At 41.6% G+C, this 26,733-nt stretch overlaps 1 protein-coding gene and 1 pseudogene across 1 annotated transcript; one reads left to right on the top strand and one right to left on the bottom strand.

Moving 5' to 3' along the window:
• Positions 1–652: 652 nt before the first annotated feature.
• Yeats4 (YEATS domain containing 4) lies at positions 653–19,853 on the bottom strand. The gene is made up of 7 exons (XM_004650084.2): positions 19,615–19,853; positions 14,588–14,707; positions 11,646–11,712; positions 11,446–11,540; positions 3,976–4,068; positions 3,574–3,661; positions 653–1,312 (listed from the first exon to the last, which is right to left on the bottom strand). Exons 1-7 carry the CDS (start codon positions 19,663–19,665, stop codon positions 1,143–1,145), a joined length of 684 nt encoding a protein of 227 aa, XP_004650141.1. The 5' UTR covers positions 19,666–19,853; the 3' UTR covers positions 653–1,142.
• Positions 5,917–9,464, top strand: LOC123461433 (annotated as a pseudogene).
• Positions 19,854–26,733: the final 6,880 nt, after the last annotated feature.

Raw genomic sequence — 26,733 nt, 5'->3', positions numbered from 1 at the left:
TATACTTTGGGACTCCAATCTTCATGGGCCTGGTAGGCAGTGGTCTAAAAGGTGGGTGAAATCTGAAATTCCTACTATCTATATATCCCTCTCAAGCCCTAAAGGACCTAGCATAAATTTCATACCACAAAACCGTTGTACAATCTATATATAATACATACAAATCCCACAACTTAAGCAGAAATGAGGGATTGAGAAGATGGCTCAGTAGTTACAGGTACTTGCTTACAAAGCCAGCTGACCCAGGTTCAATTCCCTAGTACCTATGTAAAGCCAGATGTAGATGTACAAGGTGGCGCATGCATTTGGAGCTCATTTCCAGTGGCAAGAGGCCCTGGCATGCCCATACTCTTTCTCCTTTTTGCTCTCAAATAAAGATTTTCTTTTTTTTTTTTTTTTTTTTTTTGAGGTAGGGTATCACTCTAGCTCATGCTGACCCGGAATTCACTATGTAGTCTCAGGGTGGCCTCAAACTCGTGGTGATCCTCTTATTTCTGCCTCCCAAGTGCTGAAATTAAAGGTGTGTGCCACCACACCCAGCCTGAGGCATTTCTTGAGTAAAGATGTAAGGTCACAATACTGTGGAGATCCATTGTTTCTATTGAAGGAGCTCTACAGTCTTCAATCACAAAGGAAAAACAAGAGACAGAAACAGGATCAGTAAGCTACATTTACTTACTGGGTACATCATATATACAAAAGAGGTAGGAGAGGGCAGACAGGTACTTGCAAAATTAAATATACACACCAAGCTTATTATTAATTCTAACTAGGAGAGAAGTATAAAAATTTGCACATTATACTTTATAATGAAATTCTGATGCCTGCCTAATGGAAAATAAGCTACATATATATATTCCAATAAAAATGTAAAAAAAATTGTGCTCAACATCATGGAATTTCCATAAAGGACGTTGGTAAAATGCCCATACAGTAGCCACTCTTAAGACATCCATATATTTTCCCCCAATGATTGCTTAAGTAGTATGAATACTTGGACTTCACTACTGAGAAATCCATGGTCAGCAATTATTTATGCAGTTCCTCCAAGAAGCATCACAGTTTTTTCATTCAGTCCATTTCTCCATTAAAGTCCACCTTATTTCCAGTCTAACTTGCTGCCAAGTTCTCTTCAACACTGTTTATATGTCTTTTGTCTGATCATCTTCTTCAAGTTTTCTAATTTCATTTTTTAGACAATTTATAGTTTCACGACTTGCTTTTAATCTCTCCTTAAGTTCTGCAATTTCAAAGCTTGTTTTTTTCTTGGCAGCTTCTAATTTTTCTCTGGTTTTCACTTCAAGTTCTGCAACTAAGGAACAAAAATAATTGTACTTAATTTTTTCTCACATGTTGAGACATGTCTGTCATACAACAACACACATACCATTTCCTTAGGTCAATATTTTCATATTTAAATGTATACAACTTAAGATACAGAACATTAAACATAAGTGGACATGAAAGGTAAGAAAATTTAAACTCTCAACAGAGGATATCAGCTGTTTTCTATAAGTAAGAATGAAACTGTAGCCAATAACTCACAGTTAAAGCTTTTAGAAGTTATTTTTATCCATCTACATATGACTCGAGAAATAAAGGGGCATGCAGAACTAGGAGATGCCATGGAATGAGAGCCAACTACAAGTATTCCTAAATAATATAGGTGTGGCTTACATAAGGAACATCACAACTACAAGTACTGGTAAATAATACAGACATGTAACTTACATAAGCAAAATCACAGTATCAAAATAAATTGCAGCTTTCTTTTTTCCCAAAAGGTTAGCAAAACTCTAAATTTTCATTCTAGCTCTATCATTTGTTAGCTGTAATAAGTTGCTTCAGCTTTCTATTGCTTATTTCATTTATAAAACAAATGATAATGTCTTATTTGAAAATTTAAATGAATTCTAGGTATATAAAGGTACCTGGAATAATGACACATAAATACCTTACCAACTATTATAATTGTTTATGATGACAAAATAACATTATGTAATACTTGAAAAGTTTAGAAAATGGTGATGCAGTTCAGTTGTTAGAATGCTTGCTTAGCATTTATGAGACCCTGGGTTCAATCCCCAGAAATGCAAAGACAAAACAAAAATTCTAGATTAACACATAAAAATGACTAAAGAAAATATAACTGCAAAAATAGGGTATACATAAAGTATATCAATTGGTTTTTACACAGAAAAATGGTGCTTGCATCCAACATCTCCATCTTGTGGACACTTTAGGTAGCTGCTGATTATGGAAGGTTGTTCTTTCACATGACAGTCACTAAGTGGAAGAGGGATGGTTTGGTGAAAAGAACCCCAACTCTGAGATCAGAAAAACTGAATTCAAATACACCCTCAATTCCTTATTAGATAACTGTTGACATTCCCACTTCTTCAATTTTATCTTTTTTTTTAAAAAATATTTTTGCCCAGTGTGGTGGCGCACACCTTTAATCCCAGCACTCTGGAGGCAGAGGTAGGTGGATCAAGGCCACCCTGAGACTCCATAGTGAATTCCAGGTCAGCCTGGACTAGAGTGAGACCCTACCTCGAAAAACCAAATAAAATAAAATAAAATGAAATAAAAATTATTTATTTATTTATTTGACAGAGAAAGAGGGAGAAAGGGATGGAGAGAGAGAATGGGTGCACCAGGGCCTCCCAGCCACTGCAAACGAACTCTAGACACTTGTGCCCCCTTGTGCATCTGGCTAATGTGGGCCCTGGGGAATCGAACCTGACTCTTTTGGCTTTGCAGGCAAACGCCTTAACCACTAAGCCATTCCTACAGCTCCAATTTTATCTTTTTAAAAAAATTTTTTTTGGTTGTTTATTTATTTATTTGAGAGCAACAGACACAGAGAGAAAGAGGCATATATATATATATATATATATATATATATATATATATATAGAAAGAGAGAGAATGGGTGTGCCAGTGCCTCCAGCCACTGCAAACGAACTCCAGGTGTGTGAGCCCCCTTGTGCATCTGGCTAACATGGGTCTTGGGAAATCGAGCCTCAAACTGGGGTCCTTAGGCTTCACAGGCAAGTGCTTAACCACTAAGCCATTTCCCTAGCCCCCAATTTTATTGTTTAAATTATATTGTTAAAACAGGTATTTCCAAATGATTTATGAGGGGTAAATAAAGTAGTTACAGTTAAAGTATCAAGCATTTAAAAACAATGTAGTAGGTTGCAGAGATGGCTTAGCAGTTAAGGTATTTGCCTGCAAAGCCAAGAATACCAGTTCAACTCTCCAAGACCCACGTAAGCCACATGTACAAGGGGACAAGGCATCTGGAGTTTGTTTGCAGTGGCTGGAGGCCCTAGCACACCCATTCTCTCTCTCTCTCTCTGCCTCTTTCTCAAACAAACAAATAAATAAAACCATGTAGTATTGTTTTCCTTATTTTGTTCACTTCTGTTTATAGTAACATATACCTTCTTTTAACACCTAAGCCATTTATGTATGTCAGTAGAAAAATTTAATAGCCACTAATCAATTAATTCTCTCACCATTACTGAATATATTACTTTCCAAGATTAATTATTATATGTCACTTACATTCTGTTTCATGCTTATAGGCTCCTAATGTTAGCTGACGAGATGTTGTTAATAACTGTTGCATCATTGCTGTTGGGTCTTGAAATATCTTAAGGGATAGAATGAAAAAGAAAAGCCAATAATAAATTATCCAACTTAAAATATTTTACAAACTCTTATTGTAAGGACCAGGGATGTAGCTCAGTTGGCAGAGTATCTGCTCAGCAAGTATAAGGCCCTGGGTTCAATCCCCACTATGGCATAAATCTGGTACAGAGATGCATACCCATAATCCCAATATAATGACATGGAGGCAGGAGAACCAAAAGTTCAAGGTTCTCCTCAGCTACTAGTGAGTTGAAAGCCAGCCTAGGATATATGATACCCTGTTTCAAAAACCTCCCTCTCACTGTAGAATCTTACCATTTCATCATAGAACTCTGAAACCACTGTCTTTTTCCCCAGCATGGCATTGGTGTCTGATTGGAATAGTTTTAATAAATGATAGAGGGTGACCTGTAGAATAAACAGATGTTATGTCCATGCACTGGTTTTCATCACCATCATGAGCCCATCAGCTCTATAACTGAATTAAGAGAATGGAATTGATAAACACCGCAAATTCCACATCTGGCTTCAATTGCAAATCACCCAAACTTTTTGTACTTTTGTTTTCCTTGCAGGTACCCACCATCTGTCTACACCTCCTTAACAGGAACATTTTGTACAAGTTAGAACAAGTTAGGAACTATGCAAGCATCTCTAGGAAAGTCGTTGTAAACAAAAATAATACAGAGAGCTGTGTGTGGTGATGCACTCAGCAGGACAAGATAGGAGGATCACAGTGAGTTTGAGGCCAGCCCGGGGCTCCAGAGTGAGCTCCAAGTCAGCCTGTGATAGAGTGAGACCTTGCCTCAAAAAACCAAAACCCCAGCAAAAAAACCACAAGATAAGGCTATGGAAATTAAGTTAGAAAATTGTAAGACATGATTTTGCTCACATAAGTGAAACTGGATTACCTTTTTTCATTTCTGTTGAAGCAGGGTCTTAACTGTAGCCCAGGTTGAACTGAAGCTTATTCTGTCACCCAGCAGTGCTGGGATTAAAGGAGTACACCACCATGCCTGGTTTAAACTGGATTAATTTTAACAGCTGACTATGAAGATTAGAGTTTACAAATTTAATGAGGAAAAGAGTTAATTGGACATGGTAGTCCATGCCTATAATCCTGGTACATGAGAGGATGAGGCAGGGGGATTGCTGTGAATTTAAGGCCAGTCTGGGCTACATAATGAGACTGCTTCAAAAAAGAAAAAACAAGTGTTTTTTGTTGTTGTTGTTTTCCCTGAGGTAGGGTCTCACTCTAGCCCAGGCTGACCTGTAACTTAACTCTGTATTCCTAGGCTGGCCTTGAATCACAGCAATCCTCCTATCTCTGCCTCCTCATGTAACACCATGCCCAATGAAAAGTCTTTTTTTTTTTTTTTCCCAGGTAGGGTCTCACTCTAGCCCATGCTGACCTGAAATTCACTAAGCAGTCTCAGGGTGGCCTTGAACTCATGGCAATCCTCCTTCCTCTGCCTCCCACGTGCTGGGATTAAAGGAGTGCACCACCACGCCCAGCCTTTTTATTTTGTTTTAATGAGAGAGTGCTAAAGAGAGAAAGAACTGATGCGCAGGGCCAACAGCCACTGTAATTGAACTCCAGACACATGTGCCACCTTGTGCATCTCGCTAATGTGGGATTTGGTGAGTTGAACATGGGCCTTTAGGCTGCACAGGCAAGTGCCTTAACCACTAAGCCATCTCTCCAACCCAAGGTATTATTATTTTTAAAGGAATAACCAATACTGAATTCATCAATGAAAGCAAGATACTCTGGTTAGGGTGATATAATTGTCGTACAAAAGTCATAATAGAAAGTTGGTCAGTGATAGCTCACTTTGGCAAGAGCAACATGTCTGCATATAATACTGACAGGTACACTACCACAGAGAAGCTTTGCAGTACAATGTGTCATCACTTCAGCGAAATGAAGCACAGCTGGTGAAACATCACAGCCACTGCTGAAGTTGTACAAATCAATTCACAGGCCTCAAAGAATCTTCCCAAAGGTCAGCTACAATCATCATAAGAACATGCTATTCTTTTACCCTGTAAAAAGAAGACCTTGTAACTAAGCTTAAACACTTGAGCTCAACTGAGAAACGTCTGACTTATGTGGACACAACTAGGCCAGTGCGAGCATCCTACGTGAAGGACATTTTCCAGGTTCAGCATGGTTTCAGAATCTGAGAGTCCCTTGTGTGCAGGGGGTGCCGAGGCAGAGAGACAAAGTTCATGGGCTCCCTCCTCACTAAGACTATGACTTCCAAATTGCTCCCTGTGGTCTTCCTTGGGCTGTCTAGCTGGGGCACAGGCAAAGGCACCGTGTGCCACAGGACCGCTCAGAACTTCTGGCTTCTGCCCTCTCTCCAGCAGTTGCCTTTTGTAGGAAAACCTCAAGGGCAACTCAGAGGACACGGCACCTGGAGACCTAGAAGTCTTCTGGCTTCCTATGTGACCGTATGCCTAATGAAGTCTGAAATGAAAACCAGTTTTCCAAGGATAACAGCACAGGCTGAAGCTCTGAACAAAATCTATAATTTGGATATAATGATCAGTTTGAATATTCCATTTGACACACTGAAAGTTTGCCTTAGCCAACATTGGATTCACACTTCTAGTGGAAGTCTATAACCTGGACTTCAACCCACCTCATGTGCATGGCATTGATGACATCACCAGTGTGGTGGTTTGATTCAGGTGTCCCCCATAAACTTAGGTGTTCTGAATGCTAGTCTCCCCAGCTGATGGCAATTGGGAATTAACGTCTCCTGGATGCAGTGTATTGTTGGGGGTGGGCTTATGGGTGTTATAACCAGCTTCCTTTTGCTAGTGTTTGGCACACTCTCCTGTTCCTACTGTCTAACTGATGTCCACCCTTTGCTAATACCATCATTTTCCCCTGCCATAGTGGAGCTTCCTCTCAAGTCTGTAAGGCAAAATAAACCTATTTTTGCCCACAAGCTGCTCTTGGTCAGGTGTTCTCTGCCAGCAATGTGAACCGGACTACAACACCAGGAAGCCACTAGTCCAGCAAGAAGATGATAAGCCTGAAGCAGTTACAATGGCAGTCATTGAACTAACTGTACAAGTGCCGAGGAGTGCTTCCGTCAGTTTTCTGATTAAAGGTGTGCCACCACACCCAACTATGACCTTATTTTCTTCTTCTTCTTCTTTTTTTTTTTTTTTTTGGTTTTCCAAGGCAGGGTCTGGCTCTAGCCCAGGTTGTCCTGGAATTCACTATATAGTCTCAGGCTGGCCTCCAACTCACAGCAGTCCTCCTACTTCTGCCTCCCAAGTGCTGGGGTTAAAGTTATGCACTGCTGTGCCCAGCTAGGAGCAGCTTTTAGAAAATAAGGTCAAGGCAGGTGCGGTGGCGCATGCCTTTAGTCCCAGCACTTGGGAGGCAGAAGTAGGAGGACTGCTGTGAGTTGGAGGCCAGCCTGAGACTATATAGTGAATTCCAGGACAACCTGGGCTAGAGCCAGACCCTATCCTACATCAAAAAATAAAACAAAACCCCGCTCTCATGTTCACACATTTATATCAATCAAGATCATACCTATTTAGTCCAAAAAAGCATACTGAGTCTGCCATGGGAGGGACCACAAAGATGTGGGTCATTCATTCAATTGTGTGTAGTACTGGTGCCATGTCCAAATTGGAAGCTAGCTTGTAGCATCTTTTTTAGTTTAAATGTTGAAGTGACAGGAAAACTAGTGGGGGAAAAGTTTATAACGAAGCCCTCCTCTGCCTTGCCCAGCTTTATTTTTTTTTTATTTATTTTATTTTTTACTTTTTTTGAAAGTATCTCACTCTGTACCTTAGGACTAAAATTCACCATCTCCCAGGCTGGCTTAGAATTCATGGCAATCCTCCTAACTCAGCCTCTTGAGTGCGGGGATTCACTTGGTCTTTATTTTGTATTTCTCTTCCTGACTGGGAATTTTGTCTAAAAGCACAGCACCCAAGGGCTGGAAAGATGGGTCAGATGTTAAAGGTATCTGTTTGCAAAGACTGACAGCCCAGGTTTGATTCCCCAGTACCCACGTAAAGCCAGATGCACAAAGTGGCACATGTGTCTGGAGTTCGTCTGCAGTAGCAGGAGGCCCTGGCACAACCGTCTCACTCTCTTAAATAAACAATTTAGTTTTTTAAAGCATAGCACACAGGACAAATAATGGCTCAATACAGGAGTATGGATAGCAGCATATGTTCTGTAACGTTACAGTGAGGAGGAGATAAAGGGATGGCTGCCCGCTGTGCCTCTGCACTCACTATTCTCCTTCTGTAGCCTCTGCTTCCGCCGAATCCATGTCTTCCTCTTCATAATCCTTCTCCAAGGCTGCCAGGACCTCCTGGGGCATGGAGAGCTCTTCCCCCTCCAAGTTTTTTCCTTTGTATCAGTGCAAAGGCTCGCTTGGTGTATATGAGTTTGAACTGGTGACCAGGAAGGTCTAGGCCTCACACTGGCAGTGGTATTGCTCAGTCTGTGCATGACTGGCTGCATCTTGGCCAGATCTTCCCCAGGGACCATGGTGCAGGGCTGCTGGTTGACATACACCTCCAAGGTCTATCTATCTCTTTGCACACTTCCAAAGGGACTAAAATTTCTTAGTGGGACTTTGCTATACGCCAACATAGCAGCTCAGGATGGTGACTGATAAACCGTTGTCTCCGAAGTAGACAGGGCCAAGAGTAGAAAGTGCAGGAGCTGGCTTCCCAGCTGGTCAGGCAGATGTGGCCAGTAGACAGAAGTCTGCTATGCCTCTGTGATTAAGTACAGAGTGGGAAGCCAGGCATGGTGGTGCATACCTACAATCCCATACCTGGGAGATAAAGGAAGGAGGATTGGGAGTTCAAGGTCATCCTTGGATACAATGTGTTTTTTTTTTTTGTTTGTTTGTTTTTTAAAAGTGTAAGTTGGGCTAGAGAAATGCCTTAGTGGTTAAGGCACTTAACTGCAAAGCCTAAGAACTATGTTTGACTCTCCAGGTCCCATGTAAGCCAGATGCACAGTGATGCAAGTGTGCAAGGTCACATACGCACACAAGGAGGCATGTGTGTCTGGAGTTTGATTACAGTGCCTGGAGGCCCTGGCATGCTAATTCTCTCCCTTTCTCTCTCTCTCTCTCTCTCTCTCTCTCTCTCTCTCTCTCTCTCTCACACACACACACACACACACACACACACACACACACACACTCTTGCATTAAAAAAAAAAAAAGGCAGCCTGTTGGGCTCATCTCAAAAAAAGAAGTGTAAGTCTAAACTGGCTTTTATGAATGAATTCAAAAAAGCTGGAGAGATGGCTTAGTGGTCAAGGCACTTGCCTGTGAAGTCTAAGGACCCAAGTTCAATTCCCCTGTACCCACATAAGCCAGCTGCACAAGGTAATAAGTCTGGAGTTTGTGTTCAGTAGGTAGAGTCCCTGGCGCCTCTCTCTCTCTCTCAAATAAATAAATAAGTAAAAATATTTTTTTAAAAAACTGGCTTGCTTGAGACTGATTGGGACTCAAAGAAAGGCGGTGTCTTACCATCCTGGTGGCTATGCTCATTCTGGATGTAGGCTCTGGCAGGTGGTAGCGGGGGGTAGGTCATGGCTCTACAGGGGAGGGCTGGGCACCTTGAGGGCCCAGGTGTAAAAAGGGGCTGTGAAGGCCGGTCTCCAGCCTCCAGCCAAAGATGCAGGTAAAGTGACAGGTGCTGAGGTCTTTTCCACTGGAAAGCAGGAAGAGGTGGAGAAAATGGAGCTGTGGGCACTCAGCCTTCAGAGCAACACTTCCTACATCACCAGAGCTGGCTGATGTCAAGTGCAACAGGTTGGTTGGTAACCACGCCCTTCCTTCAGCCAGTGATACCCACTGATTCCCATCAGCTCAAAATAGTTCTCCTTAGTGTATGGAGCAGAACAGATGACTCAGAGGCCCAGGTGTCACAGGCCCTGGCCACTGGGGTCCACTGCTGAAAGTTGGTCAGACACAAGCTGTGCCTCAGGTTGTCCTTTTTATTTATTTTGGTTTTTCAAGGTAGGGTCTCACTCTAGCTCAGGCTGACCTGGAATTCCCTCTGTAATCTCAGGGTGGCCTTGAACTCACAGCGATCCTACTACCTCTGCCTCCTGAGTGCTGGGACTAAAGGCGTGCACCACCACACCCGGCCTGGTTGTCCTTTTTAGGAAGTCTGTGGAAAGAGATGGTGAGGTTGTGTTCTTGTGCATATCCAGTGCACAGCAAGTGGTAGAACGGTGAGGCAGCACCCTGTTGAAACCTGTCTTGACTCCTATTGTGGTACTCATAATCTCACCATTGTTGTACTGCCTGTTTTATATTTTATTTTTAAAAATATTGATTTATGGGCTGGAGAGATGGCTTAGCGGTTAAGCGCTTGCCTGTGAAGCCTAAGGACCCCGGTTCGAGGCTCGGTTCCCCAGGTCCCATGTTAGCCAGATGCACAAGGGGGCGCACGCGTCTGGAGTTCGTTTGCAGTGGCTGGTAGCCCTGGCGTGCCCATTGTCTGTCTGTCTGTCTGTCTCTCTCTCTCTCTGCCTCCTTCTCTGTCTGTTGCTCTCAAATAAATAAATAAAAAAATAAACCAAAAAAAAAAACTTTAAAAAAAAATATTGATTTATGAAAGAGAGAGCATAGACATGCCAGGAACTTTTGCAAATGAACTTCAGTCACATGTACCACTTTGTGTATCTCACTTTGTGTGGATACTGGGAGATCAAAACAGGGCTACAAGGTTTGCAAACAAATGCTTTTAGCTGCTGAGCCATCTCCCTAACTCCCAATTTTATTTATTTATTTATTTATTTATAAGGCAGGGTCTCTAGCTCAGGCTGACCTGGAATTCACTATGTAGTTTCAGGTGGCCTCAAACTCATGGTAATACTCCTACCTCTGCCTCCCAAGTGCTAGGATTAAAAGCATGCGCACCATGCCCGGCTCCCTATTTTGTATTTTATATGCACTTTCATATGATCTATTTTCTTTAAGAGCTAACTACCAAACAAGCATAATGGTTTCATTATACTAACAGAACACTACAATCATTTTTAGGGAATAAACGTTAGGCCTATATCACTGTGTATACAGATTTACTACCACAGAAGTGCAATAGACAATATTAATTTAACTTTCCAAGACAGACTTTGGAAACTGTCTCAGAGGTTACAAAATATAATCATTTCTTTCATAGATGTATTTTCCAGTTAAGGTGAGAGAACAGATTAGGAGACAGAGAGATAAGGCAACACATTTTTAAAAGACAACTGGCAATAGAGCCATCTTACAAATGAATTTCTAATAAGCACAGTGGCCCTTGCCTGGAATCCAGCCCTCAGAAGGCTGAAGCCTAAGGATCACAAATCTGAGGCTAGCCTGGGCTACCAGCAAGATCTCCACGACCAGGGTCTGAAAAACCAATCAAATGATGCTAATGAATTTTTGCTGTAGGAATCATCTGAGTTCTGTGGTCTATTATTATGTCCTTGCTGAAGGGAAAGAAATGGTCTTGCAAGGCATTTCACTTAAAAATAAATATCCAGAGCCAGGTAGCACATGCCTTTAATCCCAGCACTTGGGAGGCTAAAGTAAGAACACCACCTGAGTTTGAGGCCAGCCTAGGTTAGAATGAGACCTTACTTCACAAAAACAAAAGAAGAAAAGCATAACTCATGGCAAGATATACTGTCATAAGCTTGCATGAAGTACAGCTAAACAAACAATAGCTCATCAGTATTACTAAATACTCTGTTTTCTATTTGCAAAGATAAGCATTACTCACAGGTCTTTCATTAGGGTCAATGAAAAATATTTTGATGATTATTTCAAATTCACCCCATCCTGTTTCAGTAATTTCATATGGAGGCTTAGTAACAACTGGAAAGAGAATAATAATAAAAACAACTGTAAATTACTGATTCATTTTCCTGGTTCTTTTATTATTAATTATGTATAGTATGAACCAAAAAAACTCTAGTATACCTCTTAAGGGATTGCCATAGCTTTCATGTAATTTAAACTGGATTTTCTTCACATATGCTGACATATCCTAAAATACAGAGAAATTAATTAGTTCTACAATGAAAATGCATTTACTATAATACATACAATTTTATAAAACATACTTCCCATCAAATTTTATGAAATTCATTTAAACAGTAAAGCAGGACTGGGAAGATGGCTCAATGGGTCAAACACTCGCTTTGTAAGTGTGACGACTTGAGTTTGGATCCCCAGAACCCATGTAAAACTGGATGTAATAGCAAGTGTCTATAATCAGAGCCCTCCCAATAGGAGGGAGAATCCTGAAGACCATGGGCCAGCCAACCCGATGTTCACAGTGATGAACACAGTCTGCCTCATATAAAGTGGGAGATAAGGACTGACACCAGGGGTTGTCTTCTGATCATACATGCACTGTGACATGTGCATGCCTACACACACACACACACACACACACACAAATTTTTTAAAAACCATGAATTAACTAGACACACATAATCTCAGCTAATCAAGAGGCAGAGGTAGGATGATCCCAAATTTAAGGCCAGGTTGAATAACTTAGCAAGACCCTGTTGCAAGATACAATTTTAAAAGGGGTTGAAGATGTAGCTCAGTAGTCATGGTTCATATCCCAGTACTGTAAACCAAACAACAACAACAAAAACCCTCTAGGCTCCATGAGTACACTCTCACGTGTACCCACACATATACAAACATGCACACACACATAAAAATTCATATGTCAAACATGGTGCACACCAGTAATCCCAGCATTTGGGAGACTGAGGTAGGAAGATGATAAGTTCAAAGCTACCTTGGGCTAAATAATGAGAAAGTATCTTAGAAACAAAAGATACATGTATATAATGTCTGATTATAGAAAATAAAAGTGTAAAAACAGAGCCAGTTCCTCTCTAACAGTAACAAGTTTTATTTGTTTTTAGACTTTTAAAAATTTTTTTATTTTTCAAGGTACAGTCTCACTGTAGCCCAGGCTGACCTGGAATTCACTACATAGTTTCAGTGTGGCCTTGAACTCAAAGGCGATCCTCCTTCCTCTGCCTCCTGAGTGCTGGGATTAAAGACACGCACCACCAGGCCTGACTTATTCTTAGACATTTGCAATTTTTATGGTCTACATACATTTAAAAATAAAATTAGGATTATGCTGCAATGATATCTTACTACTTTGCTGTGTTGGTTTGAGTCAGATGTCCCCTATAAACTCATGTGTTCTGACTGCTTGAGCCCTAGCTGGATGCAAGTTGAGAGGCGAAGTCTTACTGGAAGAGGTGTGTTAGTGATGCTAGCTAAGTTTAGGGGGTTATAGCCAGCTCTCTCTTGCTAGAGTTTGGCTTACTCTGATGTTGCTACTGTCCACAAGCCTTAGCAAAGTGATGTCCAGCTTCTGCTCATGTCATGTTTTTCCCTGCCATCATGGAGCTTCCCCTTGAGATTGTAAGCCAGAAAAAAAAACTTTCCTCCATCAGCTGCTTTTGGTCAGGTGTTTTATCCCAGCAATGTGAAGGTAACTGTAACACTAGGTTGGTTTTTTGTTTTTTATCATAATGTTTTTTTCCTGAGGCAGATTTCATAAGACTTTTATAAAAAATATTTACTTGGGCTGGAGAGATGGCTTAGCAGTTAAGCACTTGCCTGTGAAGCCTAAGGACCCCGGTTCGAGGCTTGATTCCCCAGGACCCATGTTAGCCAGATGCACAAGGGGGTGCACACGTCTGGAGTTCATTTGCAGTGGCCGGAAGCTCTGGCGCGCCCATTCTCTCTCTATCTGTCTCTCTCTCTCCCTTTCTCTCTGTCACTCTCAAATAAATAAATAAAAATGAACAAAAAAATAAAAAAAATTTTACTTATTTATTTGAGAGAGGGAAAGAGGCAGAGTGAGTGAGAGAAAGAATGGGCATGTCCGGCCTTTCAGCCACTGCAAACAAACTCCAGATGCATAAGTCCCCTTGTACATCTGGCTTACATGGGTCCTAGAGAATTGAACTGAGGTCCTTTGGCTTTGCAGGCAAGCATCTTAACCACTAAGCCATCTCTCCAGTCCCATAAGACTTTTTTTTTTTTTTTTTTTGGCAATAAAATGTTTGAAGATGTTTTTGGTAATACTTCATTTGTTTCTCCTATCAGTATTTAAGTGACACCAATACTGCTGTGCCAGATGCCAATTAAGGTAAATAATATAGGGTCTTATCCTCATGCAATAGGCACTGTGAAGAATCTATCTATGTAAGCATACAATTTAATTTTTGGTATATTTGCAGAATTGCATAACCATCAGTTATAACCAACTCTAGAAGATTTCTTACTATACAAAAAGAAAACCTTTTTTGTTGTTGTTGTCCTTTTGTTTTTTTGAAGGAGGGTCTTGCTCTGGCCCAGGCTGACCTGGAATCCACTATGTAGTCTCCTCAGACTGGCCTAGATTCACAATGATCCTCCTAGCTCATCCTCTGGAATTAAAGTGCTGGGATTAAAAGTATGTGCCACCATGCCCAGTGGTACTGTTTTTATAACAAGATAACTTTTGTTACTTTAATTTTTATCAGGAGACATTTTTGGAAAACTAGTTTCTACTAATTACATGAAAGTATGAGTTTTCATTTATTCTTGCAATTTGGGGGAGGGTTCTTCAACATAGGGCACATTCTATACTCAGAAAAATACTACAAAATATTTTACAATGTATTTTCAAGCATTGTAGCTTCAAAAAAAAAAAAAAAATACAGAAAAGCTGGGCATGGTAGCACACGTCTTTAATCCCAGCACTTGGGAAGAAGAGGGAGGAGGATCACCATGAGTTTGAGGCCACCCTGAGAATACAGACTGAATTCCAGGTCAGCCTGGGCTAAAGCGAGACCCTACCTCTGAAAACAAAAATTATAGGAAAATCAAAAGCCTACCTCATTTCTGTATGGTTTTACATATACCGTCCATTGATGGGTATGACCATCTTCTTCTCTTTTCTTTCCAAAATAGCGAGCAACATTACCATAAACTATTGGTTTAACGATAGTAACTCCCTAAAAGAAAAATAATTAAAAGCCAGTAAATATTTTGCCATTACCTAAATAGAGTGAGAGCACTGACAGCCTGTTTGTTTATGAATTCACTTATTTACTTTTTATGAGGGAAAGAATTGGGGCACCAGGGCCTCTAGCCACTGCAATAGAATTCCAGATGCATGTGCCACCTTGTGCAAATGCATGACATTGTGTGTCTGGTTTATGTGGGTTCTGGGGAGTCAAACCTGGGTGCCTGGGCTTTGCAGACAAGTGCTTTAACCACTAAACCATCTCTCCAGCATCTATTTATTTATTTTTTGAGGCAGGGTCTCATCTAGCCCAAGCTAACCTAGAATTTACTCTCTGGCCCAGGTTGGCCTCTAATTTATGGTGATTCACTTACCTCAGCTCCTGAGTACTAGACTGAAGTCATGAGCCACCAACACCTGCCTCTCTGATAGATTACTTAAAAGAATGGCAGTCTAACAACTTTAAAAATTTAGTTCAAACATGGATTCTGGGGGCTGGAGATGGCTCAGCAGTTAAAGGCACTTGCTTGCAAAGCATGAAGGCCTGGGTTCAATTCCCCAGTACCCATGTAAAGCCAGATGCACAAAGTAGAGCATGTAAACCGGTCATGGTGGTACACACCTTTAATCCTTTAATCCCAGCACTCAGGAGGCAGAGGTAGGAGATCGCAGTGAGTTAAAGGCTACCTTGAGACTACAGAGTGAATTCCAGCTCAGCCTGGGCTAGAGTGAGACTCCACCTCGAAAAACAAAAAAACAACAAGAACAACAAAAAAAAGTGGAGCATGTATCTGGAGTTCATTTGCAGTGTCACTAGGCCCTAGCATGTCCATTTTTATTCCCTATTTGGAAATAAATAAAATTATTTTTAAAGACATGGATTCTTCTCAAATCAGTTTGACACATTTATTTCATGGCAACACAAGTAACTGAACAACAGATTAGTTATAATGTTCCCTATGTGAAATGCTTCCATTTAAATCACTACACAAAGCACTGGAAAGTTTTGCTAAAGAAGCATAAAAGGCCTTCTCCTTATAAACCTTAAAGTTAGGGTTCTGAATCCAAATGGCCAGTTGGACTGCGATCACTTGCTGTGGCCTCATTAGCTCATGGCAGTCTTAGCAAAGCACCGTACAACAGTAAAAGACAGTATGTAAGAGGATTTTAGCCTGAAGAAGGGCATTTTATATTACTTTGCGCCATATGGTTTGAATATGAAGTGGTACCACTGGGAGGTGACAGGGCCATGACAATTTTCTTCCCTCCTCTTCTCCTTCCTCAACCATCTGCTTCTCAGCCACCGTGGGCAAGCAGTGTTGCTCTGCCATGCTGTCCATGCACAATGTTGAGCCTTACCTCAAGCCTATGACAATGGGGCTAAGTGATCACGAATGGAGACTGATAGGGTGTAAGAGGGATGGTTAGGGGCACTTTTATCTTCTGCATTATAATTATCTTCTGTATTATAAACACACATTTGTGCTCCATGCTGTAGAAAGCAACTGAACATCCATGTTGTTAATAGCTTGGCATAATATGGTGGCTTGGATCAGAGGTCCCCCATAAATTCATGTGCTTTGTACACTTGGTCCTTATCTGGTGGCAATTGAAAGGTGGAACCTTGCTGGAGGTGTGTTGAATGGGTAGGCTTTGTAGTGTCATAGCCAGGCCCTCACTAAAACTGGGCTCACTCTCCTGCTGTTTTCTACTTGCTGTGGCAGAAGTGATGTCCAGCCTCTGCTCATGCCAAGCTTTCCCATGTCACCATAGAGCATCCCCTCCAGACTACAAGCCAAAAAACAAATGAAAAAAACCTTTCTTCCCATAAACGGCCTTGGATCAGTTGCTCTATCTCAGCAATGAGAAGGTTAACTACCACATGCATGCACAACACACATGTGGTTAATGGCAGGTTTGTTGAACTACCTTCCCCAAGTCCAGATGCCCATGGAGGAATGAGTACAAGGCTGGTAGCAGCAGAAGCTAACTAGATTCAGGGTTTTAAGAAATGACTGAGCCCACAGAGCAAAGGGAAGAGCACTGGGGCTAACAAGAGGAGCATAAACATCACACGTCTCAGAAAAGTGGCTGACCACCTGACCAGAGGACCAAGGCTGAGCTCTGAAATGACTGACCACCTTTGCTTCCCCCAGGTTCTCCCAATATAATCTGCTGGGTAGAATTATAATGGAAAGTTTTTCAGGTGTCAACCTGCTACCTTCTCAGATTGCTGTCTCTTGAATAAAGCACAACTTAAAGATTCAACTTGTGTCTCTACTCATTGCCTTGTCAACATGAGCTCTGGAACTCCAGATACAAAATCTCTGAAACCATGAGCCAATTAAACCATTTCTCCTTTAAAATTGTCTCTTTCAGAACAATGGACAGCTAATTAACACAATGTTTTTAATCTACATAAGACAAAACGTAACTATAAGTAGAAATTCAAACTGTCAGTCTCAAGATGTTTAGGAAGAGGCTTTTCAGCTTTTTAAAAGTTGAATTGATTTAAATCCAGATGTTACAATTGGGTTTAGATATGGCAAAGATAGTACAAGTGGCACTTAGATGACTGAGGTTCGGCAAACACAGGTCAGTAGCATGTTTGCCACATTTGTGCTCAGTTCTAGGATATATATACAAGTTTTTCATTATACCTGATTTATGTAAAGATGATTAAGAAAAGGAAAAGTGACATTAAATACTAAGTGGAACCAATCATGAGGTGTCCACACAAAGTATATTCATAGTAAAAAATATATATATATTAAACGGGGGTTGGGGGAGGGCTCAGTGAATGAAGTTCCTGTTGCGTTAAGTGTGAGTACCTGAGTTCAGCTCATCAGAACCCACATAAAAAGCTGGGTACTGTGGCATGAGTGTCTAATCTTAGTATGCTTCTGGTGAGAAGGGAGGAAGAGACAGGAACATTGTACAGAAGACTGGTGTATGCAGGGCATAACAAGGAGATATTGTGCCTCAAACAAAGTAGAAGGTGAAGACCATCAGCCAAGTTTGTCCTCTGACATCAAATGTGTGCCTGCACTCACACATATGAACATGCACACATCAAAAAAATGTAGCAAGGGAAGAGAAAATACTGTTTTATTCATGAACCTGAGACCACCTTTCCATAGTAGCAATGTATCTGATGGACAAACATCAAGATACATCATATGTGAAAGAGGCTACATTAATGTAATAAACCAGTGGTTAAAGGTGCTTGCTTGCAAAGTCTGCTCACCCCGAGTTCAATTCCCTGGCAATCCACATCAAGTGGGACAGGCATTTGATTGAAGTGGCGAGAGACCCTGGTACACCCATACATACACAAACACACACACACCTGTGCAAATAAATGATTAAAAAAAGAAAGGAAGGAAGGAAAGAAGGAAAGAGCTGGAGAGATGGCTCAGCAAGGATCCAGGTGTAACTCTCCAGAACCCACATAAACCAGAACATGTCTGGAATTCGTTTGAGTGGTTGGAGGCCCTGGTGCGCCGATTCTTTCTTCCTCTCTTTAACAAATAAATAAAAGTAAAATAAAACTGTCCTTTAAAAAGTATAATCTCTGATACTATAAACTTTTATCTGGCATTTCTATTAAATCTAATAGATCCTAGAATTTTTGAAGAACTGTCATTTCACATGTGAGATTAAAAGTGATAGCTGGTAACACACTAACTAGAATAATGTATTTTTTAAACATTTGAACTAGATTGATGCAAATGTGGATGATTTCTTTTGAAAGAAAAATTTCCTTTTGCAATGAATTATGATCAGAAAAGTTTTGGTTTAAAAACATGGGGAGGGGAGCTGGGCGTGGTGGCACACACCTTTAATTTCAGCACTTGGGAGGCTGAGGTAGGACGGCCATAGTTTGAGACCATCCTGAGACTACCTAGTTTATTCCAGGTCAGCCTGAGCTAGAGTGAGAGCCTACCTCGAAAAATAAACCAAACAAAGGTGTCTGGGTAGGAACCAGTTGATCCTGCCTTAAAAATTAATCTGGCAAAGAAAGAAGAGTGGGAGAGGCCGTGGTGGTGCACACCTTTAATCCCAGCACTCGGGAGGCAGAAGAGGATCACTGTGAATTAGAGGCCACCCTGAGACTACATAGTGAATTCCAGGTCAGCCTGGGCTAGAGTGATACCCTACCTTAACAAACAAACAAACAAGGAAGACAGAAAGAAAAAAAAAAAGAGAAGTGGGAGAGAATTACTTGTGGCAATGTCCAACATTACGTAGGCTCTGATCTCCCACTAAATGAGCGAAGCGGATATTTACTGCACGTAGCCTATGTGCCAGGGCATAAGCTATTGGCGACAGCTTTGTAAATGCCAGAACTCGGACGCACTTAACACTCGGCAACCTCGGTTACCGTCTCCGTAAAACCTACGGCGATTCTCCCACCCCGGCGTCTGTGAATGGCGTGGGTGCTCATCCTCACAGGGAGGACGGAGGCAGCATTTCCCGGCTCTCGAAGTGGCCTCGGTAATGTTTTCTTTTTAAATATATAATTTATTTGTTTGAGACACAGAGAATGGGTGCGCCAAAAAAACAAACTCCAGATACATGTGCCACCATGTCTGGCTTATTATACAAGTACTGGGGAATCGAACCTCAGTCCTCAGGTTTCACAGTCAAGCGCCTTAACCGCTAAGCCATCTCTCCATGTCTGTCGCGATGTAGGTGACTGGGAGAAGTCGGGGCCCAATAAAGTTTTCGCTCTCCCAGAGACTATAGTTAAAGCTGAGCACAAGAAGAAAGGCAAGCCGGGGCAGAGAGGCAAAGGAAAGCGGAGGGGAGGGACGGGGACGAAAACAGAGTCTGCGCAGGCGCGGAGGGACGCATGAGGGGGCGGAGACTCCGTCCGCGCAGGCGCACACTGACCTTCACTCTCCCGCCGGAGTCAGGCCCAAATTCGGCCATTCTCTTGAACATATTGTCCCAGGGAAGAAGCTGCCGCTGCCAGGGAAAGAGTTCGGGCCGGCGGGGTCGCCGCTCCCCTCAGAGCTCCCACTCCTCTAGCGAGAGCCCAGGCGGAGGGTGTCAGGCGGAAGGAGGCTGAGTCACTGGGCTCGCGGCGCCGCGTCGGCGTAGGCCATTCAGCCCCGCGAGGAGGCGGAGCGGAGCGGAAGCGGCGGCGGCTCCCTGCGCGCGAGCGCGCACGCGCAGTGGCTTCGTTCCCGCCGCTTACACTGCGCACGCGCCTGGAAGCGGCTCTAGTCGCTGGATCTAGCAAAAGTAGGAATTCCAGACAGAATCAGGTAGTTTGTACAAAGTTCTCCAGAAATTCAGAATATGAGCACTATCCCCAAGGCAAGAACATCCACGTCAATGCATTTCATGAACTTTGTCTTTTTACGAGGTAGGGTCTCATTCTACCCCAGCTGATCTGGAACTCAATCTGTAGTCCCAGGCTGTCCTTGGACTCACGGTGATCCTCCCTACCTCGCCTTCCCAGTATTGCGGTTAGAGGCACGAGTCACTGCGCCTGAATTTGAATCTGGTAAAGAGATAATCAAGATTATTAAGATTGGAATCAGAAGCCAGGTGGTGGCACATGCCTTTAATCCCAGAACTCGGAGGGCAGAGGTGGGAAGATCGCCGTGAGTTCGAGGCCACCTGACACTTGGGTGAATTCCAAGCCAACCTGAAATACAGTGAGACCCTAGCTCGGGAAAAAAAAAAAAAATCAGAAAACTTTAGAGCACTCAGTCTCACTATGGAAATTTAGAGACCAGTAAAGTACTTTTCAACATCCTAAAGGAGAGCATCCTGTCCTACAAAGAATGATGGTGATGCTGCAAAAGAAATTGGGAGAGAATGTGGAAACACTGCTGCAGGTGACAAGCACTAGTAAAGGAAAGCTGCCAAGCTGAAGGGAAAATATGGAAAGTATATTGCTGCCCGCATAGCTAAAGGTAAACCTGATGCGGGGGGGGGGGGGAGGAATGGTCGAGGTTGAAAAGAGCAGGAAAAGGAAGATGAAGATAATTACTATGAATAAGTTGGTTCTAGCTGTCTGTAAAGCATTTGGCCCCCTTGTACATAACTCAGTTTTTATTTATTTGCAAGCAGAGAGACAGGGGTGCAGAGAGAGGGAATGAATGGACATGCCAGGCTTCTAGCCACTGCAAACAAACTCCATATCCATGGGCTACTTTGTGCATCTGCTTTTACTTGGGTACTGGGGAATTGAACCTAGGTCATTAGCTCACTTTTAAAGCAAAACAATGAAATGTAAGGCTTGATTTTATATATATGCTATGCAGTGTTTTTTGTATAGTTAATATACAAACCAAACATGTCTTTAGATGGCCCTGTACTGGTGGCATTTTCCATAGCCTCTAACTTTGCTTGGTACAGTATGGGTTGCAAATTGGCATGATGTAAAGTAGTTTCTCGTTGGTGCACAGCACAAATTAGTTATGTATGGGAACAGTAGTTTTTCTTCACTTGTCTTGGCAGCTTGTTTGAAATAACTGTTCCTCTGGTAACTGAATACTACTGTAATTGCACAAATAAATTGCAGCTGTTTAGTTTGCATTCTGAATGCTTCTAAGTATATGTACTCTGGAGGCAGAGGTAGAGGATCACTGCAAGTTCAAGGCCAGCCTGAGGCAATAGAGTGAATTTCAGGTCAGTCTGGGCTACAGTGAGACCCTGCCTCAAAAACAAACAAATCTATATTGTGGGGCCCTTGCCTGCAAAGCCTAAGGATCCAGGTTAGATTGCTCAGTGCCCATGTAAGCCAGGTGCCCAAGGTGGTGCATGTCTCTGGAGTTTATTTGCAGTGGCTGGAGGCCCTGCCATACCTATTCTCTCATAACTATTTTAAAAATAATTGGGATAGTTGAGAAATGTTGGCACAAACATGAAAATTCAATTTTCAGAAAACATTGATTTCCCTCACAGGCAATTTTTTGTTGTTGTTGTTTTTGAGGTAGGGTCTCACTCTAGCTCAGGCTGACCTGGAATTCACTATGTAGTCTCAGGGTGGCCTCAAACTTGTGATCCTCCTACCTCTGCCACCCAAGTGCTGGGATCGAAGGCATGTGCCACCACACCCAGCTGTCAGCTTGTCTTTTGGGGTTGTCCTGACACTTGAGAATATTCCATCTCTGTTTCTCAGCTATTATGGAAATATCTCTTCCCCTGTTTTTACCTATTTTTCATTTCTTATATACTTCAGAGTATCCTGATAGGAAAAAACTCATATTAATAATTTAAGAGTTCATTCCTGTAAGTATAGTGCACATAAAGCCCAAGATTACATTTCTGCAGGGGGCCACTGGCTTCCCCTAGCTAGCCTCTGTATTACATTTACATGGAATGGAGTCATAACCTGGAATCCTTCAAGCTATTGTACTAGAATTGTGTGAACTTGAAGAATTAGAAAAATTTTAGACTTTCAACATGGAGGGAAATACAGCAAGAGATCTTACTCTATTAGGCGATATTTATTGAGTATCAGTCATGTTCTACTCACTCTTCTAAGCGTTTGGAATGTGTAATTGAACAAGAGTAAAGGATTTTTGCCAGATGTGGTACACAGTGTGATCCTAGCATTCAGGAGGCAGAGACAGGAGAAACTTGAGTTTATGTCCACTCATGGCTACATAGAGAGTTCCAGACCAATCTTAGTAGGCATGTTAGCTCAAGCTTGTAATTTCAGCACTTGGGAAGCTGAAGACAGGAGGATTGCTAAGAGTTTGAAGTTATGTGGTGAGTTCCAGGGCAGCTGGGTTACAGAGTGAGACCATGCCTCAGAAAACAAACAAAGGGAGAGATGGCTTAGTGGTTAAGGAGTTTCCCTGCAAAACCAAAGGATCCCGGTTTGACTCTTCAGGACCCACGGAAGCCAGATGCACAAGGGGACACATGCATCTGGAGTTCATTTGCAGTGGTTAGAGGGCCTGGTGTGCCCATTCTCTCTCTCTCAAAGAAATTAAAAAAAAAAAAAAAGAAAGAAAGGAAAGGAAAGGAAAGAGGGAAGGAAACAAGGGGCCAGCACTCGGGAGGCAAAGGTCGGAGGATCACCCTGAGTTCAAGGCCAGTCTGGGAGTACAGAGTGAGTACTAGGTCAGCCTGGTCTAGAGTGAAACACTACCTCCAAAAAACAAAGCAAACTCCAGAAAAACAAGGGCCTGAGAAGATGGCTCAGCTGTTAGAGGTACTTGCTTATAAAACCTGCTGGTCTGGGGTTCAGTTCTCCAGCCATCGTAAAGTCAAGTGGGCATTCATTCCTAGTGGCAAGAAACACTGGTGTGCACCCTGAAATACAGACATATAAGTAAATAAAAATTACAGACAAAACCAAATGATAGTTTCAGGCTGGCCTTTTCAGGAGGGCTCTGGGTTTGTGGTCGTCAGCTTCACATTGCTAGGACAAACACCAGACCAAAGTCAGCTTGTAGGAGGAAAGGGTTTATTTCAGGCTTACAAATTTCAGAGGAACACTATTAAGGGTGGGAAAAGCTGTCTCATTCCCATAGATCCAAGCAGAGACACATCACCAAGAAGCCTGTAGATTCAAGACTGAGTCTGTGGGGCCATACATTTAAACCACTACAGGTTTTAGATCTTACAACCATTTGACATGCCACAAATTTTATTCATTTATGGCATCCCCTTCAGCCACTACTTTACTCTCTATGGTTCTTAGCTGATAGAGATTTGGGAATTAATGCCTCCTGGAGGTGATGTATATTGGGGGGTGGACTTATGGGTGTTATAGCCAACTCCCACTTGCCAGTGTTTGGCACACTCTCCTGTTGTTGTTGTCCATCTGATCTGGCCAGGAAGTGATGCCCACTCTCTGCTTATGCCATCATGTTCCTCTGGCATCATGAAGCTTCCCCTCAAGTTTATAATTCAAAATAAACCCTTCCCCCCCCACACACACAAGCTGCTCTTGGTCAGGTGATTTCTGCCAGCAGTGTGAACCTAACTGCAGCAACAACTTAATGCTTCACCTTAAGGCCTTCAAAAAAGAAGAACAAGGCAAACAAAAAATCAGTAGATGGGAAGAAATAATAATTAGGGAAGTAATTAATTAAGTAGGAACCCCAAAAAACAATCCAAGGAATCAATGAAACAAAGAGTTGGTTCTTTGAAAGGATAAACAAGATTGATAAACCCTTAGCAAAAAAAAGAGACAGATTAATTAAATTAGAAATGAAAAAGGCACCATTACAACACATACCAAAGAAATTTAAACAAACCATAGGAACATACTTTAAGAACATATACACCACTAAGTTTGAAAATCTGAAAGAAATGGATGATTTCCTTGATTTATATGACCTACCAAAATTGAATCAAGATGAGATTTACCACTTAAATAGACCTATAACAAGTATAGAACTCCAAGGTGTCATAAAAAGTCTCCCAGGTTTAAAAAAAAAAGTCCAGGCCCAGATGGATTTACTGGTGAATTTTACCAGACCTTCATGGAAGAACTAACACCAATGCTTCTCAAACTTTTCCATAAAACAGAAAAGGAAAGAATTCCACCTAACTCTTGTGAAACTAGCATCACCCTCATATCAAAACCTGACAAAGACAGCAAAAAAAAAAAAAAAAAATTACAGACCAATCTCCCTCATGAACATAGATGCAAAAATTCTTAACAAAATATTGGCAAACAGAATACATCAGAAAGATCATTCACCCCAATGAAGCAGGCTTTATCCCAGAAATGCAGGAATGGTTTAACATACGCAAATTGATAAATGTAAAACATTATATAAATGGACTGTAGTACAAAAATCACATCATCATCTCATTAGATGCAGAAAAATCATTTGATAAACTCCAACAACCCTTCATGGTAAAAGTCCTACAGAAACTGGGAATAGAAGGAACATATCTCAACATAATAAAGGCTATTTATGACAAACTGATAGCCTACATAATACTAAATGGAGAAAAACTTAAAGCTTTTCCACAAAAATCAGGAAAAAGACAAGGATGTCCACTGTCCCCACTTTTATTTAATATAGTACTGAAAGTCTTAGCCATAACAATAAGGCAAGAGACACAAATAAAAGGGATACAAGTTGGAAAGAAAGAGATCAAAATATCATTATTTGGAGATAGTGATTCTATATTGAGGACCCTAATGACTTTACTAACTGTTAGAGCTGATAAACATAGCAATGTAACAGGACACAAAATAAATGCACAGAAATCAGTTGCTTTTCTATGTGCTAACAACAAACACACTGAGGATGAAATCGGGAATCACTCCATTTATAATTGCATCAAAAAAAATAATAATAAAATACCTTGGAATAAACCTAACCAAGGAAGTGAAGGAGCTCTACAAGGAAAACTAAAACAAAACAGAAATTGCAGAAGACACTAGGAAATGGAAATATATCTCATGTTCTTTGATTGGAAGAATTAATATTTTGAAAATATTAATCTTACCAAAAGCAATCTACACATTCAATGCAATCCCCATCAAAATTCCAATGGCATGCTTCACTTCATGGAAATAAAAAAAACAATCCTAAAATTCATTTGGAAGCACAAAAATACCTCGAATATCTAAACCAATTTTGAGCAACAAAATAAGGCTGGTGGTATTACCATACCTGATTTTAGCCTATATTACAGAACCATAGTAACAAAACAGCATGGTACTGGTACAAAAACAGACATGTATATCAATGGACCAGAATAGAGGACCCAGATATAAATCCTGGCAGCTACAGCCACCTGGTAATTTGACAAAAATGCCAAAGATACTCACTGCAGAAAAGACAGCCTCTTCAGCAAGAAAGTGCTGGGAAAATTGGATATGTGTCTGTAGAGGGATGAAAATAGATCATTATTTCTCTCCATGCCCAAGAATTAAGTCCTAATGGATCAAAGACCTTGATATCAGACCTAAAACTCTGAAACTTCTAGAGGAAAAAGTAGGTGAAAACCTTCAACATCTTGGCATAGGCAATGACTTTCTGAATATAACCCTAGTTGTTCAAGAAATAAAACCACTAATCAAGCACTGGAACCTCCTGAAATTACAAAGCTTTTGTATAGCAAAGGACACTGTGAATACAGCAAAGAGGCAACCTACAGAATGGGAGAAAAATCTTTGGCAGCTATATATCTGACAGAGGACTAATATCCAGGATACACAAAGAACTAAAAAAAAAATAATAATAATAATAAATAAATAATAAGAAATCAAACAATCCAATTTAAAAAAATGGACTATGGAACTAAATCAGATTTCTCAAAAGAAGATATGGATATGGCCTATAAACATCTAAAAAATGATGGCCTATAAACATCTAAAAAAATGTTCTATATCCTTATCCATCAGGGAATGTCGCGTCCGCCTCGACCAGCAAGGAAGACACAACCACCAGTTCTTCTTACAGCAGTTTATTCAGGCAACTTCAAGCTTCATCTCCCCCGAGCCTCGGGCAGGGCTTCCTTATAAGCGCTCTCACTCTGCCCAATCACCCCAGGCAACGCAACCTCTCCAGTAAACAAGCATCAGAAGCCAATGAGCAGTGGTGAGGGCGAGCTCCTCCAAATATGGACTTGTTTGTCCCAAGCATAGAACTTTCCATCAGGCACCATCTTTAGGGCTTGGCCCGAGGGGCTCTCCACAGCTCCCCCTTGTTTATTATTTTAAAAGGCGTAACAGCAGGACACAACGGGTGGAGGTAGAGGTCTGATCCCTGGTGTGTAAGTACCCTTTTCCCAGGGGAAGGAATAGGAGTACAACCTTCATGCAATCAAACATGCCTCCCAGAGAGTCGCCCAACTGCTCGTAGGCAACCCCCTGTGCAGTGTTTTGCCTCGCACCCTGAGTGTGATGAATACTTAGGAAGCCACTATTTAAGGGCAGCAAGCCAAATCTGGGGAGACTGTCCTTCTATCGCAGCAAAGGCCTGAGCTATCATGGCAGAGGTGCAGGCCTGTGCCCTTTTGAGGCGACAAACACACCACATGCACACCACACAAACTAATATCAGCATTCCCCCC

The sequence above is a fragment of the Jaculus jaculus genome, chromosome 6 (genome assembly GCF_020740685.1).
Source record: "Jaculus jaculus isolate mJacJac1 chromosome 6, mJacJac1.mat.Y.cur, whole genome shotgun sequence".
Taxonomy (NCBI): Eukaryota; Metazoa; Chordata; class Mammalia; order Rodentia; family Dipodidae; genus Jaculus; species Jaculus jaculus.
Note: the sequence above shows the minus strand (reverse complement) of the source record. Positions and strands in the feature narration are given on the sequence as shown.

What these genes read in the sequence shown, in the direction of transcription:
- Yeats4 (XM_004650084.2), bottom strand. Translation starts at nt 19,665, where the DNA reads ATGTTCAAGAGAATGGCCGAATTTGGGCCTGACTCCGGCGGGAGAGTG. An exon ending in TAAAACCATACAGAAATGAG is followed by an intron (nt 11,713 to 14,587) that starts GTAGGCTTTTGA and finishes TCTGTATTTTAG; the next exon opens with GATATGTCAGCATATGTGAA. An exon ending in CTATAAGCATGAAACAGAAT is followed by an intron (nt 1,313 to 3,573) that starts GTAAGTGACATA and finishes TTTGTTCCTTAG; the next exon opens with TTGCAGAACTTGAAGTGAAA.